The 20,021-nt window shown below is 39.5% G+C and overlaps 1 protein-coding gene across 1 annotated transcript; it reads left to right on the top strand.

Moving 5' to 3' along the window:
• The first annotated feature begins 1,150 nt into the window (after window positions 1-1,150).
• Window positions 1,151-16,872, top strand: nt5c3b (5'-nucleotidase, cytosolic IIIB). Its single transcript, XM_003222431.4, has 9 exons — window positions 1,151-1,394; window positions 3,643-3,741; window positions 5,834-5,903; window positions 6,590-6,636; window positions 9,153-9,238; window positions 9,942-10,031; window positions 11,763-11,925; window positions 13,405-13,605; window positions 15,835-16,872. Exons 1-9 carry the CDS (start codon window positions 1,392-1,394, stop codon window positions 15,967-15,969), a joined length of 894 nt encoding a protein of 297 aa, XP_003222479.1. The 5' UTR covers window positions 1,151-1,391; the 3' UTR covers window positions 15,970-16,872.
• Window positions 16,873-20,021: the final 3,149 nt, after the last annotated feature.

The raw sequence follows: 20,021 nt of genomic DNA, 5'->3' as shown, positions 1-20,021 counted from the left end.
TTATACCCAGGCTGAAGCAAGCAGTTTGTTTTTACCCGGATTAAACTCCGGTTTAATCCGGTTTATCTTTTGAACATTTACTTTTGCCCCTTTTTGCTCCTAAAGGCAAAAACTGCCTGGCCCTTGTGTTTTACGGGCATTTTTGAGTTCTGTAATCTAATAAACTCTGTTACTTTGAATCTTGTGGCGTTCTGTCCTTGACATTACAACAGTGGCAACAATTAGATGCCCATACAAACCAATATAAAACAGCACATAAAACAGTCAAAACTATTAAAATACATTATGAATTAAAAATATACATTTCAAACATAAAGTCAGATCCATTCTTCCTCATGCTTTGCCTATAGTTCAGTCCGTGTCATTTTCACCATTTATTGATTAAAAGCCTGGGCACACAGCCATGTTTTTAAGGCTTTTCTGAAGCCCAACAGGGTTGCAATTTGACGCATCTCTCTTGGGAGGGTGTATACCACAAATACAACAAATTTGACAGAAAAAGTAGTTCACTACGCAGTAATGCTATGTAGTAATTACTGTATTTACAAATTTAGCACCAAAATATCATGATGTATTGAAAACATTGACTACAAAAATGCGTTGGATAAGCCAGAACGTTGGATAAGCGAGTGTTAGATAAGTGAGACTCTACTGTAGTAGGTTAGTAGGCAACTTGAGGTTGAGTTGATTATGTTCTATCTATAAGTAGTTTCTTGTAGCACCTACAACCCTCTAAGGTGGCCATTTATGAGCAATGACTGCAATAATTGGATAAGTGAGACTCTACTGTACTGGTGGGAGTTTTTCGGGGTTAACCTGGCATGATGTGAGTTGTAGTTAATCCACAAACTTATGCATTTTGTACAATTAAAAAACTGACTTTTTTAAATAACCTGGGCAACGCCGGGTACCCAAGCTAGTTAAAAATAAAATAGTCAGTGTAGATGGAGCCACTCTCAGCCTCAAAGGGAAGTCACGGCAAAGCCCCATCAGAATATATCTTGTGAGAAAATTCTGTGGCACGGTCACCATAGGTCGGAAACGACAAGAAGAGACACAGCAACAACAACACAGGAAGAAGATAAGGAGGAGGAGAGAAGGGAGGGTTATCAGTGGCTGGCAGGCGGGCGACCCTACAAGAGAGGGCAAGGAGGTAACCAAGGACATTGGGCCTGGGAGGCACCCTCCTCCTTCCTTCCTATGCTCTTTGGCCGCTGGCTGGCAGTGCTATCTATCCAGTGGCCAAAGAGGATGGGAGGAAAGCAGGAGGTGGTGCCTCTCAAGCCCAGCCCTAGGAAAGCCTCCTCCTCCTGCTCCTCCTCTTCTTACTTTCTCCATTACCGGCTTTAGACTGCAAGAGAGAGAAAGAGAGCCTCTGCAGAGCTGGGATTATGGTAAGTAGGGAGATTTCAGGCCTTGCTGGAGCCTGTATGGGAAGGGGAATGTATAGGGAGGGATCCCCTTCCTTGAAACCCTTGCAAAGGTTTTGCTCGCCTTAGGGTTGCCATATGGCAGAAATGACTTGCTTGGCACATAACACACTGTGTCTACCAGTGCATAGGAAGCCATGCAGTTATATAAGGCAGCTGCATTCTTTGGCAGACCTTGAGGAAGTATAATCATTGCATAGCAGAGAGCCTTAGCAATTAAAGTGGTGTCAAAATGCATTAATTCTACAGTGTAGATGCGCCGTAGTAATCCTTACACCAGGCATGGGCAAACTTGGGCCCTCCTGGTGTTTTGGACTTCAACTCCCACAATTCCTAACAGCCGATAGGCTGTTAGGAATTGTGGGAGTTGAAGTCCAAAACACCAGGAGGGCCCAAGTTTGCCCATGCCTGCCTTATACCATACTGGCTTTCTCATATGTATTACTTGTGAACAACAGCTAGTATTACCCCAAATGTAATGTTACCTTTGGAGCTACACTGCCATGTAATGCATTTTGAAACAGTATTACAGTAGAGTCTCACTTATCCAAGCCTCGCTTATCCAAGTTTCTGGATTATCCAAGCCATTTTTGTAGTCAATGTTTTCAATATATATTTTGGTGCTAAATTCGTAAATACAGTAATTACAACATAACATTACTGCATATTGAACTGCTTTTTCTGTCAAATTTGTTGTAAAACATGATGTTTTGGTGCTTAATTTGTAAAACCACAACCTAATTTGATGTTTAATAGGCTTTTCCTTAATCCCTCCTTATTATCCAAGATATTCGCTTATCCAAGCTTCTGCTGGCCCGTTTAGCTTGGATAAGTGAGACTCTACTGTATATGGTCAGGGTAGACCAATATCAAGCCATTCAAACTGCTTTGTACGGATCTATACACTGATCCTATAAGGTAAGGTTTCACGTTTATAATATTAATAATGTTATAATGCAATACAATATAATAATACAGTAGAGTCTCATTTATCCAAGCTAAACAGATATTCAAGAGCTGCATCTGATTGCCATATAATCCAGATTATCAAATCAGATAATCCACATTATCTGTTTGGAACTGGATTATATGATTCTCTACACTGCCATATAATCCAGTTCAAAGCAGATAATTTGGATTTTATATGGCAGTGTAGAAGACACCTGACTGTCCTTGTAACTACATTTCCCAGAAGAATCCCCAAATGCAGGAGATATGACCCATACATATGTCTATGTGTCTATATTGTGTGAGTGAGGGTGCATCACAAATGGGCAGACACACACACACAGCATTGCACTGGGAGAAATCCATTGCTTTGCCAAGTTATTATGAAGATTGCAATTTAGCTGAGAGGCAATAGAAATAGTGAAAGATAACACAATCCTATGATTTTTTTAGACTTGTTTTTGGGATTATTTGGGGCACTGACTCAGAAAATTGCATTGGATAGTTTGCGTCAGCTCTATTTCCTTAAATATGGTTATTATGATTTCCCGTGGGCAAGCAGTGTATGGCACTTCACAGACATTATTATCATAATCTGATCCTTACGAAAACTTCACCATCCCTGTATAGTTGTGGAAGGGAGGTGTTGGTTAAACTAACAATCCATCTACACTGCAGAATTAATGCAGTTTGACACCACTTTAACTGTTATGATTCAGTGCAATGGAATTATGTCTTTAGCTTTTGCTTTCAAATAGTGTTGGTTCTCCTCCAAACTACAAATCTCAGGATTCCATAACACTGAACCATTGCAGTTAAAGGGGTATCAAACTACATTAATTCTATAATGTAGAATAGATGCATCCTAAGGGCCCTTTCTCACAGCCATATAACCCAAAATATCAAGGCAGAAAATCCCACAATATCTGCTTTCAACTGGGTTATCTGAGTTCACACTGCCATATAGTCCAGTTCAAAGCAGATAATGTGTGATTTTATTCAGCTGTGTGGAAGGGGCCTAAGAAAGTGGTTAGTCTGAATTTATGCCAAAGACAGACACAGATGTCTTAATTTGTTTTAATTCCCACTTTTTTTTACATGAGCTATAACCAAAACTGAATCTTGTTTTGTGTGCTGAATGTACCTACATATTCTTTTATTTTAAATTTGTACGCTAACTTCGGTGAATACAAATATAAAGTATTTTAAATAAATAGAGCTGAATACATCTGAAATGTAACACATATTGCCTCTGCCTTTCCAGGTACCTGAATTGGAGAAAGCGAGTGTCCGGATGAAGAATCCTGAACAAGTCAAAAATATAATCTCATTGCTTAGAAAAGGTGGGGCAGAAAGACTTCAGGTATGTGTGTTGCTTTTCATTTCAAGGGGGTGTGTATGTGTGTGTGTGCGCGCACACACACACACATATTTATAGTCAAGGAGGTTTCAGCAAACAAGGAAAAAAATGAGGGCCAATGGAAACACTTTTTGCTTTCTTAACTATGTAAATACCACTGCTGTCTTGAATGCAACTGGCAACCTCCCATTAGTACTTTAAAACAAGACAAAACATGAAATGGAATGTTGCAAAAGTGATTTTAATATTGAATGTAATGTTTCTAAATGTGTACTATGTATTAATTTTCATTTAATTAATTTTAAGCTTATGTTTTGTATGTGTTTATGGCATTGAATAATTGCCATATGTAAGCAGTATTGAGTCCCCTTCAGGGTACAGAAAAGCAAGGTATAAATAGAGTAAATAAATAAATAACTGCATATTAGTCACAAGCTAAATTTGAATGTAAAAATAAAACTTTCAGTCCTTTGCAAATAAATATTCTGACTATTTCACCAATCAATTCTGGATGACTCAATCCAACATATATTTGCATGTTTTGCTAATTTTGTGTCTTAATTTTGGTTTTGCTTATATTTATTGAAATTTCTCTCTTGCCCTATGCAATCTTTATTAACAAGTATCCAGAAGAAAGATATGCAGAAATCCATATAAATAATACACGTGTTGTCGAAGGCTTTCATGGCCGGAATCACTGGGTTTCTGTCAGTTTTCCGGGCTGTATGGCCATGTTCCAGAAATGTTCTCTCCTGATGTTTTGCTCACATCTACGGCAGGCATCCTCAGAAGTGGTGAGGTCTCTAAAATCAGGACAGCAAAAAGAAAAAGAAAGAAAGAAAGAAAAAAGAACAATTCTCATGAAACAGAGGAATTCCAGATATGAAACAATTAGGGTCGCTCCCAACAAAGGATTTCCCCAGTCAGTAAGCAGCCAGACCTTGAAGCTGAGTGCTAATCAAGTGCTAATCAAGGTGATTAATTGCGACAGTCACACTTGCCTCAAGCAGACAAGAGTTCTTTCTCCCACCCTGGACTTTCCACAGATATATAGACCTCACTTGCCTAGTTTCCAACAGACCTCACAACCTCTGAGGATGCCTGGCATAGATGTGGGTGAAGCGTCAGGAGAGAATGCTTCTGGAACATGGCCATAGAGCCTGGAAAACTCACAGCAACCCAACAATACATATGTTTGATCAACCCGGTATTCCTAAAAGGCTTTTTGAGTTGAACTCTTTATTAGGCAAGATGGTAAACAAAGCAAAGAGATGATGAATGAAGTGATATTTATGCAATTGCACTGAAGAATTAATGCAGTTTGACACTATTTTAACTGTTATGGTTCAGTGCTATGGAGTCATGGAATTTGTAGTTTGATTATCACCAACACTCTGGCAGAGAAGGTTAAATAACTTGCAAAACTACAACTCTCATGCTTCCATAGCATCGGGCCATATCAGTTAAAGTGATGTCAAACTGCATTGATTTTGTAGTGTAGATGAGCCCAAAATGGTACAAGACTGCAGACATTCAGACTAAGCCAAAACATGTCCTCAGAATGGCTCAGTGTACATTTACTGGCAGTTCAATGTGCCTAAAACTCACAGAAAGGTGTTTGAGTCCATAAGTAAAAGGTAGCTGTTGTGATGTGCTATATCATCACCATGATATCATTTATTGTATATTTGTATTTAAATTAAGAAATAGATAAAGTATTGTCATATTTGCTATGTCACACTTCACCCAAATTCCATAAGACTATATATAGCAGTGTCTTTTTTTCATTGTAGAACAGTCTTGTGAAGACAGATAAGGCCAAGAAAGTATGACATGAAAAATACTAGTTGAGCGGCTTCTCATCCAGTGCATTCTTGGTGACCTTATGTATCTTTTGGTCAGCAGAAAAATGAATTGGAGAAGAGACAGCAGTTGTTGAGGGATGTAACGGATGTATAGGAAAGTAACTTTTTCAAGCCCTCTAGACTAGTGCCAGTAACAGAAGACTAACTTAACTTACAGCGATACACTTTTATGTTTGTTAAAAAGACTAGGTGAAGTTGGGAAACTTTAATTTCCTCCCTGTTGTCTTCAGGTCATTTCTGATTTTGACATGACACTGACTCGGTTTGGGTTCAATGGCAAGCGTTGCCCCACTTCGCACAGTGAGTCCAAATTCTGAACTTTGGTTCTACACTCATTTTTGATTTTATCTCTTCTCTTTGCCATTCCTTCTTTTCTTCTGTCGCAAACATTGTCATATCTTGTCCATGACTTTTTTCCTTTCTTACAAATGAACTATAGATCATCTCTGCGGCTGTTTCACTTTTAAATATCTTACATTTATTGCTATAGGAATTAAACAGCAAGGCAAATTTTGCATACCCAACATAGTTTGTTCTATGTGTTGTCAAAGGGGACAACAGGGGAATTCCAGACAGGAAACAATCAGGGCCAGCTAACACCTCCTAAGAAAGGATTCCCCGGGCAGGAAGCAGCCAAGCTTTGAAACTGCAAGGCTATTCAGTACTTATCAAGGTGGCTAATTGCAACATTCACACTTGCCTCAAACAGACAAGAGTTCTCTCTCCCATATCTAGTTTTAGGTAGAGTCAGGCAGTAATGACAATTATCACACAGTACTTATTTTTGCAACCTATGGGGTTGGAAAATGCACCTTCTGTTTTCAGGTTGAGTTTGCATTTGGAAACTGTGTAAGCTCCTAAAGCACAGGACTTTTGAAGGAATTGTAAACTGGACATTGATGCGTCTCTGTATATATGTGTGCAAGAAAGTATGCATTAGAGAGAGAATTTTTAGAAATTACGTGTTTGCATTTGTATTTCTTCAGATATCATAGATAACAGTCGGGTCATCAATGAAGAAGGTAGAAGAAAGGTATGAGTTTCTGCATTTTCTTCTGCATCTGCACAGGTTGAGCTTCCCTTGTTGGTAGATCTGAGAATCTCCAAAAACTGATGTTTATTGCTGCCAGATACCCAGTGCTGCCTTTGTTTATTCTTGTATAGTCAGCTTTCCATATCCATGAATTCTGCATCCATGGATTCAACCTCTCAAAAAGCTAACCTTGATTGTATATAGGAGATACCATTTTACCACATCATTGTATATAACGGGGCTTTGGTCATCCATAGAAGGAACTTGAACCAATTCTAGTGAATGCTAAGGGCACACTGTATTTTTTTTCCTATTGCTAATCAAGCATTCTAGATATTGGAAAAATTGGGTTGGATCCAGACTAATAGTTGAAATCCTGTGTCTATCTGATCAGAAGTTCAACAGGACTTTCTCCTAGAGAAATATAGGATGATGGCCAAAGGTAGCAATCCTGTCCTCGCTTTTCCTGTGAGTAAATCCCATTAATCTCCATGAAAATTGCTTTATAACAGACACATATAACATTACAGAGTAAACAAATTGTGCCTTAGTTTCCACTGAAATTAAGTCATGGTTAAGTTAAAATGTGACCTTATATAGCTATATTCAGGATAGGTCTCACTGAGTTTTTTTTTTTTAAATTGTGTCAGAAACAACTTGATAACATACTGCAAGTCACTTCTGGTGTGAGAAAATCGGCCATCTACAGAGACGTTGCCCAGGGGACGCCCGGATGTGTTAGCTGGGAGGCTTCTCTCATGTCCCCGCAAGCTAGAGCTGACAGACAGGAGCTCACCCTGTCTTGCAGATTTGAATGGGCAATCTTCAGGTCAGCAACCCAACCTTCAGGTCAGCAGTTCAGCTGGCACAAGGGTTTAACCCAATGTCTCACAAAGTTCAATGGGACTTACTCAAAAGAAAAATTATTGACGAATTTGTCTTTATGGATGTAAAAAGAATTCATCAATTTCTCATTTATGACTGTCTTCACATGATAAAACATTAAAGCTTTTTGAAGCCTTCTGCAACAATTATTTTTCCATTGTGAAAGTCTTTCCTCCCTTCTGTGCTTTGAACTACTGGTAAAAATGTCTCTAATTTCTTTTCCCTTTGTGAAGCTAAGTACCTACAGTAAGCAAAAACATATAGACTAGTTGCTCATAGGAAGATGTAAACAACCTATACAGTGCATCCAAATGCAGTAAGACAACTGTTATTGCCATTTTAAGTTTTCAAGGAATGTGCAAAGAGTTAGCCTTGCAAATATGCAAATTATCTCCAGTATGGAAGAGATGATGACTATTATTTAAATGTTTTCTGTGGCTTTAATTACTATGGTTAAATACTTATACATGGTTATAATACATCTTTCTTTCAGTTGGTTTATTATTTTGTGGCAGCTGGATTATATGTATTCTTATTGTCATATGTCTTATAATATGGTTAAGTTTCTGATGATGTTAGTTGCCTTGAGGCAGTTAGAAGGGTTTTTTTTAATGTGCATGCATCTGATTAATGGAACATGTATTTAGGGCTGATATTCCATAAAACCACAATTCCAAAATTCCTTTAAGGAAGGGAATTAAAAAAAAGATGTCTTGGAAGTTATACACTCTAGTAAATGTTACAAATGTGCTGCAGAACTTATTGAAGCCATATTATATTTGGTGTGGGAATAGCATTTTTAATTTTGGCAGAATTTTCTTGACAGTACCTAGAGATATAGTTCATCATTTCTGAATTAAACTTCCACATTGAGTTTTTCTGCCATGGTGGTTATTTCAGCTTTCTTTAAGTGCTTTGATGAAGCCCATAAAGCTCAAAAGTGGTGAAGAAAGGGTCTTTTCAGTAACAACTGTCCAACCATATTAAATATCCCATTCCCATAAAATGACAGCGTACTTTTGTAAAAATGTCCAGTTCTAGCTAGAAACCTATAATGGTGAAGCTATTTGCTGTTTTGATTTTATATTCGAAAATCTATATCTTGAACTCCGTGGTGGCGCAATGGGTTAAACTGCTGAGTTGCTGAACTTGCTGACCGAAAGGTTGGTGGTTCGAATCTGGGGGGTGGGGGGAGCTCCCGCTGTTAGTTCCAGCTTCTGCCAACCTAGCAGTTTGAAAATATGCAAATGTGAGTAGATCAATAGGTACCTCCTCGGCGGGAAGGTAAATGGCGCTCCATGCAGTCATGCCGGCCACATGACTTAGGAGGTGTCTACAGACAATGCAGTCACTTCGGCTTGGAAATGGAGATGAGCACCATGCCCCAGAGTTGGAAATGAGTATTACTCCTCAGAGCCAGAAAGGGAAACCTTTACCTTTATCGGGTGTTTGTTGTTTCTAGGCATTGAATGTTTGCCTTGTGTCTGTGTTTGCTAGAATCCTCCCTGAACCCCCTCCGGGAAATAGGGTGGAAAACAAATAAATTATTATTATTATTAATATTATTATTATTATATCTTGGAAAGCTAAACAACTCTCTTTTTCTTTCTTTATTCTCACAAATATTCCAGTTAAAAGATCTGCTCCATTATTACTATCCTATTGAAATTGATCCATACCGAACTGTGGAAGACAAACTGCCTCTCATGGTGGAATGGTGAGCATTTATACCCATAGAAATGATTCTGTTAATGGGGAGAAAGATTATCACATTCTTCTGTGAAATGACCCACCTGCGCTATCTATATCTATATCTATATCTATACCAGGGCCCTCTGGTGGCACAGTGTGTTAAAGCGCTGAGCTGCTGAACTTGCGGACCAAAAGGTCCCAGGTTCAAATCCCAGGAGCGGAATGAGCGCCCGCTGTTAGCCCCAGCTCCTGCCAACCTAGCAGTTCAAAAACATGCAAATGTGAGTAGATCAATAGGTACCGCTCCGGTGGGAAGGTAACGGTGCTCCATGCAGTCATGCCAGCCACATGACCTTGGAGGTGTCTATGGATAACGCCGGCTCTTTGGCTTAGAAATGGAGATGAGCACCAACCCCCAGAGTCGGTCACAACTGGACTTAACGTCAGGGGAAACCTTTATTTTTATCTATATCTATCTATCTGAGGCACCAAAGCAGAATTGGGGCACAGTTTTTATTTAGACAAGCAAGTACAACATTTTGCAAAACCAGACAGTTGGTTAGGTGGTGAGAATTGGCAGAAACATAGTCTATATTTAAGCCTGGTGTTATCAGACTTTGTATCAGTTAGAGAGAAGATGCCAAGGAGCCATAAAGTAAAATAGAGGTTCCAGGGAACGCAGTCACAGAAGAGGCTGTCTGATATATCTCTGTATCATTCTGTTTTAGGTGGACCAAGGCCCACAACCTCCTGACCCAGCAGAAGATTTTGAAAAGTGACATATCCGAGATGGTGAAGGAGTCCGATGTCATGCTCAGGTATGAGAGATTGTAGGAGAGGTGAATTGGAAAGTGGTTATTCCTTCCCTCCACTAATCCTTCTCAAATTCTTTGGTGTGGGGTGGCAATACTTCTGAACTTTAAATTAAGTATGCCACCTGCTCTAAAGTATATGGGGTTGCTGTCATACATACCGCAGTGAAAATAGTCTACATGCTTTACACAGTGCTGGTATTTCCTGAGACAGAATTTGGCCAGCTTTGCTAGAATGAATAAATGTGTTACAGAAGGCTCAGTAGAAACAATAAACTGTGTAAAATCAAAGTTTGAAATTCCATTTACAGTGTTCCCTCACTACTTCGTGGTTTACTTTTTGTGGATTCGCTGTTTCGCGGTTTTTCAATAAACTCTAAAAGACTATTATAAATCATAAAAAAATACAATTTACAGCCTAAGGAAGGGAGGAAGGAGAAGCCAAAGGGAGAGAAAAGGAGCCCAAGCGGCAACGGGAGGAGAAGGAGGCGGTTTATCAACACACAATTTGTTGATAAAAAGTTAAAATAGTGTATAACTACTAAAATAAAGTATAAATATTAAAATAAATATAGTGTCCCTCCTTCGCGGATTTTCACTTATTACAGGTGGTCCTGGAACCTAACCGCAGCGATAAGTAAGGGAACACTGTAAATACAAAAGGGTGGGAAATGGATTAGAAACCACAGTTACAAAATGTTTGAAGTGGAGGTTTTTGGTATATCGTGAAAAGCCAAAAGGTTGTTAGGTCGTTAAACCCATGATTAGTTTAGGAGCTTGAGTTCACTAGACTTTGGAGCCAGTATTACAGGAGTGAGTTTTCTTTAGGCACAGAGGACTATAACACATCATTTGTGACTTCCTAGAGCACTGCATCGTACTGCTGAAGCAGGTATGGGCAAACATAAGTGTTCATGTAATGGCACGCAGGTAACTCAGCTGTTAGACTGAAGAAACTACCAGGGATAAAGATATGCCTTACAAAAATATATTTGGTTAGCAGAGGATGGTTGTTTCTTTGAAGTTGAAATTGCAGTTGCCGAAAAGATAACGCTCCCTTGAAACCACTTAGTTTAAAATATGCACTCAGAGATAAATACAAAGTTTTCTTTGAAAAAATAACATATCTTGTTTACTCACAAACATTTTGCATTAATTCACCATACAGGCAGATTTCTTATTAACGTTTGGTTATAGATAGGATGTAGTTCTCTGTGTTGAGTACACAGGGTATAATTCTTAATCAATTGTCCATAGTCTTTAGGTATAGTTGTACTCACTGAAGTCCATAAGTCATAATTCTCTACTGAAGTCCAAACAGCAACTTGCTTTTGTTGAAGACCAAACACATACTGAATACAAAATGGAGTCTTGAGTCTGAACATGCTCAGTCCAATCACTTCTCTATAGCTTCTCCCACACCAAAGAGGTCAGTCAAACTGGCAAATCAATATACACATAGAATACAGGTTAGCAAACATATACATTAACAAATAAATAAATAGTGAAAGGCTTGGGAGGTTGCTATTTCCAACATTAATATCTACCCAAGCTGAATGCTTCTTGGATAAGAAATATTGGCTGAAATCTGGGGGTGAGGGTGTTGGAAACTGGAGGGAATCTCAAGGGTTGCACTAAATCTCTTCCCAACCTGCCGTGTGGAGGCCATGGGCCATATGATACCAATCCCTAAGCTAAACATTATGTTTATTCTTTTTTTTTCTTTTTACAATTCAGAGATGGTTTCAACACTTTCTTTGACCAGCTTCATCAGAACAAAGTTCCCCTGTTCATCTTCTCAGCAGGTGTGGGTGATGTGCTGGAGGAAATAATACGCCAAGCCGGTGCGTTCCATCCTAATGTCAATGTGGTCTCCAACTATATGGACTTTGATGACAGTGTGAGTTAGTCCATCTCTCTCCTATAGCCTCATCCTTCCCAGTGTGGACCATCTCCTTAGCACTAGAGAAATGATTGAAAATGATTCTCCAATGATCTAGGGATCAGAGTGAAGTATTATTAAGTAGTAAGCAACTGTATGTATTCTGAGGCTATCTAGAAAAATATAGTCCAGCCATGAGGAAACTTTAGCTCCCAGGACTATCTTTGTAGCCCTCAGGGCCCCCCAAGGATCAATATTTTTTTACACAAACATTTTTTTTTGTCCTCAAATGTTCTTAAATGCTTTCTAGGTCCTCTGAGTTAATGAGACCCGGAGCAGGCCTTTTAAAAAAAGCATAAAGTGAACAAAAAGTGATGTCTACTCAATTCTTATTGTTAAAATACTTCTCCAGGACCTAAAAACATGCCAGGCGTGCTCCCCAAGTCTACAAGAGTGCATTGAGGCGCGCATATATATATATATAAAATTTTTTACTCTTTTGGAGAGAATATGATGGGGATGTGGTCCTTCTGATAGCCCTGGCCTTCCACAGTAGTTCAGCCTTTATTTAGGCTTTGCTAGGATGAAAAGACTTGGATCCGGGGATGGATTGTATTATAAAAGACGAGCTTAGTTCTAAGTATAGTCAAAACAGATGGAGTTGTACAGTTACCATTTGAGAGTTTCCCCAGATTAAAAAATAAAATTACAATCACTGTGTAGAAGACTGGATGTCACAGACTACATCCATTACACAGTTTTCTGTGTGTAAGAGAATCTTGTGTAGAGGAGTGTTCAGTCATATGGTACATCTAATATTGTTTTAACCACTTCATGGAAAACAGTAAGCTATAATGTATTGTTGAAGGCTTTCACGGCTGGAATCAGTGTTTTAGCAGCATTTTCTCCTGACATTTCATCTGCATCTGTGGCTGTGAAGATGCCAGGCACAGATGCAGGCGAAACGTCAGGAGAAAGTGCTGCCAGAACATGGCCATATGGCATGGAAGCCACACAACACTCTGATATGCTAGAAATTATACAGGCTGAAGACACAAATTGAAATATGATGTGGACCTAGGTAGAATCGGACCTATAACAACATAAACTCTCACTTATCTACAAAAAACCCACAGATCTACCACCACCCATAATATAAAATAGGTGCTCATTTCAGTAGATATAAGTTTGCCTAACTCTGTTTTGAGCAGTGACTTCTAGATTAAGGAAGGAAGCACTGCATATAGTATCAGCGGTGTAGCCAATGTTTATATGGTGAACAATTTGGCATGATTTTTTTTAAAATGAGGACCAAGAAACTAAAATTTCAATCACTTTAGCAGTGTGTTGTCAAAGATTTCTTGGCCTCAAACCTCTTTCTTAAGAAATTGAGATAACAATGGCCTGCCAGAGAAAGGGAGGGGGAAAGATTTGCCCAAATTCTTCTAGCTGCCTCTCATCCAAAAACATCACATTGCCTTTATGTCCCCCATACAGGGCGTCTTGCAAGGGTTCAAAGGGCCCCTCATCCACACCTACAACAAGAACAATACAGTCTTGAAGGATACAGAGTATTTCCAGCAGCTTTGTACAAGGACAAATATCTTACTCCTCGGAGACTCCATGGGTGACCTCAGTATGGCAGATGGTGTTGCTGATGTCAAAAATATCCTCCGGATTGGTTTCTTAAATGACAGGGTGAGTTGAGATAGAATTTTATTCCTTCATATACTTTCCATGTTTCTATGAATATTTATCCAGAATCCCTTTGCCTTTGAACAAGTCCACCATAAGTGGTAAAAAGTTTCAGTTGTTTGGTTGCATTTCCAACATAAGTTGAGATGTACTTTTAAATAGGTCTTGTCCTCCCCTATATTTGTCTAGTATATTTGAAAAATATCCCTTAACACTTTTTTTTCCAAAGCCAGAAATTGACTTCCAGACACTTCTGTTGGGTAGTTTTGTTTTGTTCTTTTGGCATTTCATGTGCCCCCCCTCCCAAAGGTCTAGGCACATACCAATATTCTCTAGGCACTCCTGCTTAATTGCCACTGTGGCATTAACAGGGAAAGTATACTATGCTGTGAACATCTTTGTCTGATTTCTGCTGATTGAGAAGGCTTTTCTAAGTTGCAGAACTGGCTCATCTCAGAATAAGTTCATTCGAATTATTGAAACTTAACTTCTGAAACTTAACTTCTGAAGCTACACATTTGAGCCTGACTCAGCACATACTGTAGAAGATGGTTTTGAAAGGAAGCAGATCATAGGAGGTGTCTTCATAGAACTGTCAGCAGCTTATGATACTGTCAATCATCGCCTTCTCCTGAGAAAAGTTTATAATATCACAAAGGACTACCACCTCACCCACTTCATAGGAAATCTGCTACAAAACAGGAGCTTTTTTGTTGAGTTTCAGGGTCAGAGAAGCAGATGGCGAAAACAAAAGAACGGCCTCCCTCAGGGGAGTATGCTTGCTCCATCAGTGTTTAACATTTACACAAATGATCAGCCACTGTCAGAAGAGACTGAGAGTCTTATCTATATGAACAATGGTGCCATTGCCACTCAAGCAGGGAGCTTTGAAATGGTTGAACAGAAGCTCTCCAAAGCTTTAGATGCCCTTACTGCCTCTTACAGGGAAAACCACCTGATTCCTAATCCATCTAAAATGCAGACGTGTGCTTTTCATCTGACAAGCATCTCAAGCCCTGAGGATTACCTGGGAAGGAATCACACTGGAGCATTGCAGCAGACCAAAATATCTGGGAGTCACTCTGGACCACGCTCTGACTTATAAGAAGTACTATTTGAATATCAAGTTAAACGTGGGTGCTAGAAATACAAAATACAAAAGCTGACTGGCACAACCTGGGGATCGCAACCAGGTACAGTGAAGACATCTGCCCTTGCGCTTTGCTACTCTGCTGCTGATCACGCATGCCCAATGTGGAATACATCTCACCACGATAAAACAGTGGATGTGGCTCTTAATGAGACATACCGCTTTATCACAGGATGTCTACGTCCTACACCACTGGAGGAACTATACTGTTTAGCCAGTATTGCGCCTCCTGACATCCATCGGGAAGTAGCAGCCAGCAATGAAAGGACCAAGGCATGGACATCTCCGTCCATCCCCTGTTCAGAAATCAGCCAGCATGCCAACACCTTAAATCAAGAAACAGCTTTCTAAGATCTACAGAGATACTTGCAGGAACACCTCAGCAAGCGAGAGTCCAAAAGTGGCAGGCTAAAACCCGGAACCTCAATCCATGGCTGATGAGAAACTTCCTCCTGGGCACACAGAAGACTGGACGTCTTGGAAGGCACTGATCAGACTGTGCTCTAGGACCGCGAGATGGAGTCCACGACATGTGAGTGTGGAGAACAGACCTATTACAATGCAGCTTGAGACCTGGCACATGCACAATGGAGGACCTTCTCATAGCAACACCAGAGGCACTTCAAGTGGCCAGCTTCTGGTTAAGGGAATCCAGTATAATGTGAAGTTTTGGCTCTGTTTATGTGTTTTTTAAATACATTATAACTGTACCAGTTCACTTCTAACATGATAAATAAACTTCTGAATGGATGGATGTAGAGATGGAATTATAAATTGGCCAGAAGAAAACATAATTGCATTCATGTGTACTTCACTAGCAGGATGCCTGACAAAATGTTCAAATACACTTGTGAATATTGTGAGAACTAAAGTAGTCCCAGGCAGATCCCTGCATCAGTATATTACAGGAAAATGTCAGTGATGAAGAACAAACTACCTTTCAGGAAAGTTTCCAGGAAATCCTGGGATTCTCAGGAGCAGCACTGTAATATTAATACAGTATATATTTAATTAGGCTGTGCAGGTTTTGTATGCTGTTTGCAGCCATTCTTATAAGCCCTTCTAATTCTCCCTCCATGCAGGTGGAGGAACAGCGGGGGAAGTACATCGAGTCGTATGACATTGTGCTGGAGAAAGATGAAACGCTGGATGTGGCAAATGGCATCCTTAACTTCATCCTTGCCCAAAACCAATCCACACCGACCCTTTACCCTTGACAGAAAGCTGCCTTTGGGGAAAGGGAGATGTTCTCTATGTATGTGTCTCTTAGTTCCTTGCCTGTTATGTTGCAGACACGTGCCAGATTCTTTCTCTATCCTGGCTATTCTCAAGAGTCACAGAATTCACAATTGACCACATTGCGTAAGTTTTTTTTCTCTTGACCACCACATCCCAGATTAAAACGAATTGAAGCTGTGCCGGGCGAAGACCCATCGTTCAATCATTTTCTCTGCTGGTCAAAAAGAATGGACCAGCCGGCTTTCGGGACTCCTAAAATGACGCAATGCTTTCCAAATTTTAGAGGAAAATGTTGTGTATGTCCTTAATAAATCTCCTTTCCTCGCCCAACAATAGAAAATCATTACAAAAGTAATAATCTTTAAAAAAAAATGAGGGGGTTGCAATTATCTAAAAGGATAAATGTTATTCACTGTAAAATCAACTAGATACAATGGAAGGTATGATTAGGAAAATGTTGACTAAAGCACTTTTGCTGTGATCGGAGTTTTGGACATGTCAGCTGCAATAAATGTTTCATTTGGATAGTTTTGCTCTTCAAATGTCAGTTCAGTGTGCATCAAATCATAACAACTTCGATCATTAGAAACAAGAGATTCACTTGGCTTTTTTATTCAGGAGAGTTAAAAACCCTCTTGAATATCAGTAAGAGCAAAAATGCTCTTCTATGAGTTGCAAACAACTGAGGCCAGTTTATCCCATTCAAGTAGGTGAGATATATCATAAAATGTGCTTCCCCCTTGCAAACCTTTTTTTGGGGTTTTTATAAAATACAATTTTTTAAAAATTAAATGACCAACGCACAGTTCTCTCACAAAATTGAACTGCTTTTTTATTCAAAAGACATGTGAAAAAATAATAAAATAAATTTCTTATTTTAACATGTTTGTATTTGGTTTGTCTGGTACAATTTTTTTTAATTCTCTTTAAAATAACAGTTGCCACAATATGCAAGGAAGATGGGTTTGAACCACTTAGAAACATCTGAAACCAGGAAGTCTAAACAAGAATTTTCAGATATAAAATGAAAAGGCACTTAATTTCTATCCGAAGGCTCATGTTTTTTGAAAACTAAATTACAGACTTAAACCAAGATTTGAACCCTATATTCTTCTTAGAAATGCCAGGTCCTGTAAGGTTGTTGGCAATTATGTTAAAAGCTTCCACATTCTCGTAGATCAGGAGGTCCCTGGGTTCTTATAATAGAACAAAACAGTTGTTTCTATCCCAAGAATAATGATAAATAGTTGCTCTGCTAGTGAAGTGTATGGGAAAAAAATTAAAGGGCCTGTAAAAAAGCCACAGAAACCCACTGGATGGTTTTATACTAAGAGGAAGATGATGGCAAAATCTCTGAATATTTTTCTACTCAAGATAGAGGACCAGCCCCCATTACATTTACAGAAGTTATCAAGGTAGCAGATTTACGCGGGTTTTTTTTTTTTTCAACACTGGGGAGGGCCAATTCTCTACCAGATTGCAAGAGGACATTGCCTGGAACACACAGCAATGTTCTCCCAAGAGCCAAGGAGTAGGGAATGACTCTCATGCATTCACATTATAAGGCCTATTAGTAGAGTCAGCCCTGCCTTTTTCGCTCTGTTCCAACTATATGTAATGGCATAGGTATGGATTCAATTATTTCCAACATGGGGGCAAGCACAACTGAACTTACTGCTGTGGGCTCCAAAGTACAACAGGAAGAGTAAAGTATCAAAGGTAAAGTGAACCCATTGGCTACATAACCACAGTTCTCTTTGGTATCAAAGCCTTATTGGAGTTTCAGATGAACATCTGGAGGGACACACAATTATCGCCTAGCTCTAGTACCATGGTCCTCAACCTGTGGGTCCCTAGATGTTTTTGGCCTACATCTCCCAGAAATCCCAGCCAGTTTACCAACTGTTAGGCTTTCTGGGACTTGAAGACCAAAACAACTGGGGACCGACAGGTTGAGAACCACTACTCCAGTGCCATGCTTCTTCCCCTTAAGGCAGTGGTTTTTAATCTGGTGTCCCCAGATGTTTTTGGTCTTCAACTCCCAGAAATCCTAACAGCTGGTAAATTGGCTAGGATTTCTGGGAGTTGTAGGCCAAAAACATCTGGGGACACCAGATTAAAAACCACTGCCTTAAGGGATCCTTATTGGAGTTTCCTGAGCTGAACACTCCAGAAAAGCAGGCTGTTTCCAGAATTATCAAGAAGGATAATGCACCTTCTGGAATGACATTACCGTAGCACTGCTATAGAAATGTAGGAAGTCCTCTTCCTTATTCTAAGATAGTAGTCCTAGAGAATATACCTTGTTTCCCTAAAAATCAGACCTATTGCAAAAACAAGGCCTATCATGATTTCTTAGCATTTTTGAGGATGCTCGAAATATAAGCCCTATTTCAAAAATAAATCCTAGTTCGTTTAAAAAGTTAGTTTGGAAAAATAAGACTGCCTCTGAAAACTAGTTCTAAATCATATGGAGCAAAAATTAATATAAAGACCCTGTTTTATTTTGGGGGAAACGGTAGGTCTTGAAGAGTGCAGGCTCAGCTTTTGGCTAATACTTGCTTGGTATCAAGTTCATCTTTTGCTCTTTAATGTGTGCATCCCCAACTTTTGCATTTCAGAAATGTCCAAGCCAGAATAGATGTCCCTAGGCTGACTTTTATATCCACAAACCCAATGCAATCTGTCATCATGAAGCTTCAGTCAACACTAAAGATTCACACAGCTCAAGGCATGATGGCTGCAGCAGATAAGGCATGGAGCAGTGGGATGGGGGCAAAACAAAGGCATTGCATCCTCATAATAAACATTTTCCCCAAATTTCCCTTTAATCTCCAAACTTCTATGGTTGTCAAATGCGGCAATGAAACTCATTTGCACCTTTTGTATTTACTGCAGGCATAGGCAAACTTCGGCCCTCCAGGTGTTTTGGACTGTGACTCCCACCATTTCTAACAGTTGGTAAGCTGGCTGGGATTTCTGGGAGTTGAAGTCCAAAACAACTAGAGGGCCGAAGTTTACCCATGCCTGATTTACTGTATTTGCACTTCCTTGGAAATACAGTAGAGTCTCACTTATCCAACATTCTGGATTATCCAACGCATTTTTGTAGTCAATGTATTCAATATATCATGATATTTTGGTGCTAAATTCGTAAATACAATAATTACTACATAGCATTAGTGTGTAATGAACTACTTTTTCTGTCAAATTTGTTGTATAACAGGGTGTTTTGGTGCTTAATTTGTAAAATCATTTACCTATTTTGATGTTTAATAGGCTTTTTCTTAATCTCTCCTTATTATCCAACATATTCGCTTATCCAATGTTTTGCTGGCCCATTTATGTTGGATAAGTGAGACTCTACTGTATTTATTTGGGATGTTTAAATTCTATTTTGGTACTGTTCTATTATTCGGGCGGAGGCCACATGGGAGTGCCCGGGAGAGAAGGATAGTCCATTTTACAGGGAGTGTGGATTGAAAGAGGAAAACCATTTCCCCCATTTTCTTGTTATTCTCCTCACCCATGACCCCATCGGAAGGGGAAGGAGGAATAACCAGCAAAAATGGGGAAAATATTTTTCCTCCTTCAACTCCCTTCCTGTAAAATAGACTATCATTCTCTATCTTAGTGCCCCCTTGTGACCTCCACCAAATAATGGAAAAGTACCTATATTTTTAAATTAAACTAACTACCTGCAAAACTAGACATTTTGAGACTTGATGAAAATTTCAAGAAGACAGAACTATTATTGGGGGAATTTGTCCTCCCACAGCTACACAGATGAAGTAGAAAAAGAAACATCTTCTTCATTTGCATTGTTCAGAGTGACCACTACTGATGATAGCAGTGGTTCTCAAGATGTTTTGGCCTCCAACTCCCAGATATCCTAACAGCTGGTAAACTGGCTGGGATTTCTGAGAGTTGGAGGCCAAAACATCTGGGGACCCACAGGTTGAGAACCACTGGCCTAGAGACACAGGCTTATGGGCAGTGCCCTGCTTCTGCCTCCATGTTCTCAGATTCC

Source organism: Anolis carolinensis, chromosome 6 (genome assembly GCF_035594765.1).
Source record: "Anolis carolinensis isolate JA03-04 chromosome 6, rAnoCar3.1.pri, whole genome shotgun sequence".
Classification (NCBI taxonomy): domain Eukaryota; kingdom Metazoa; phylum Chordata; class Lepidosauria; order Squamata; family Dactyloidae; genus Anolis; species Anolis carolinensis.
The sequence above is the reverse complement of the archived record's forward strand: the minus strand, read 5'-3'. Positions and strand labels throughout refer to the sequence as shown.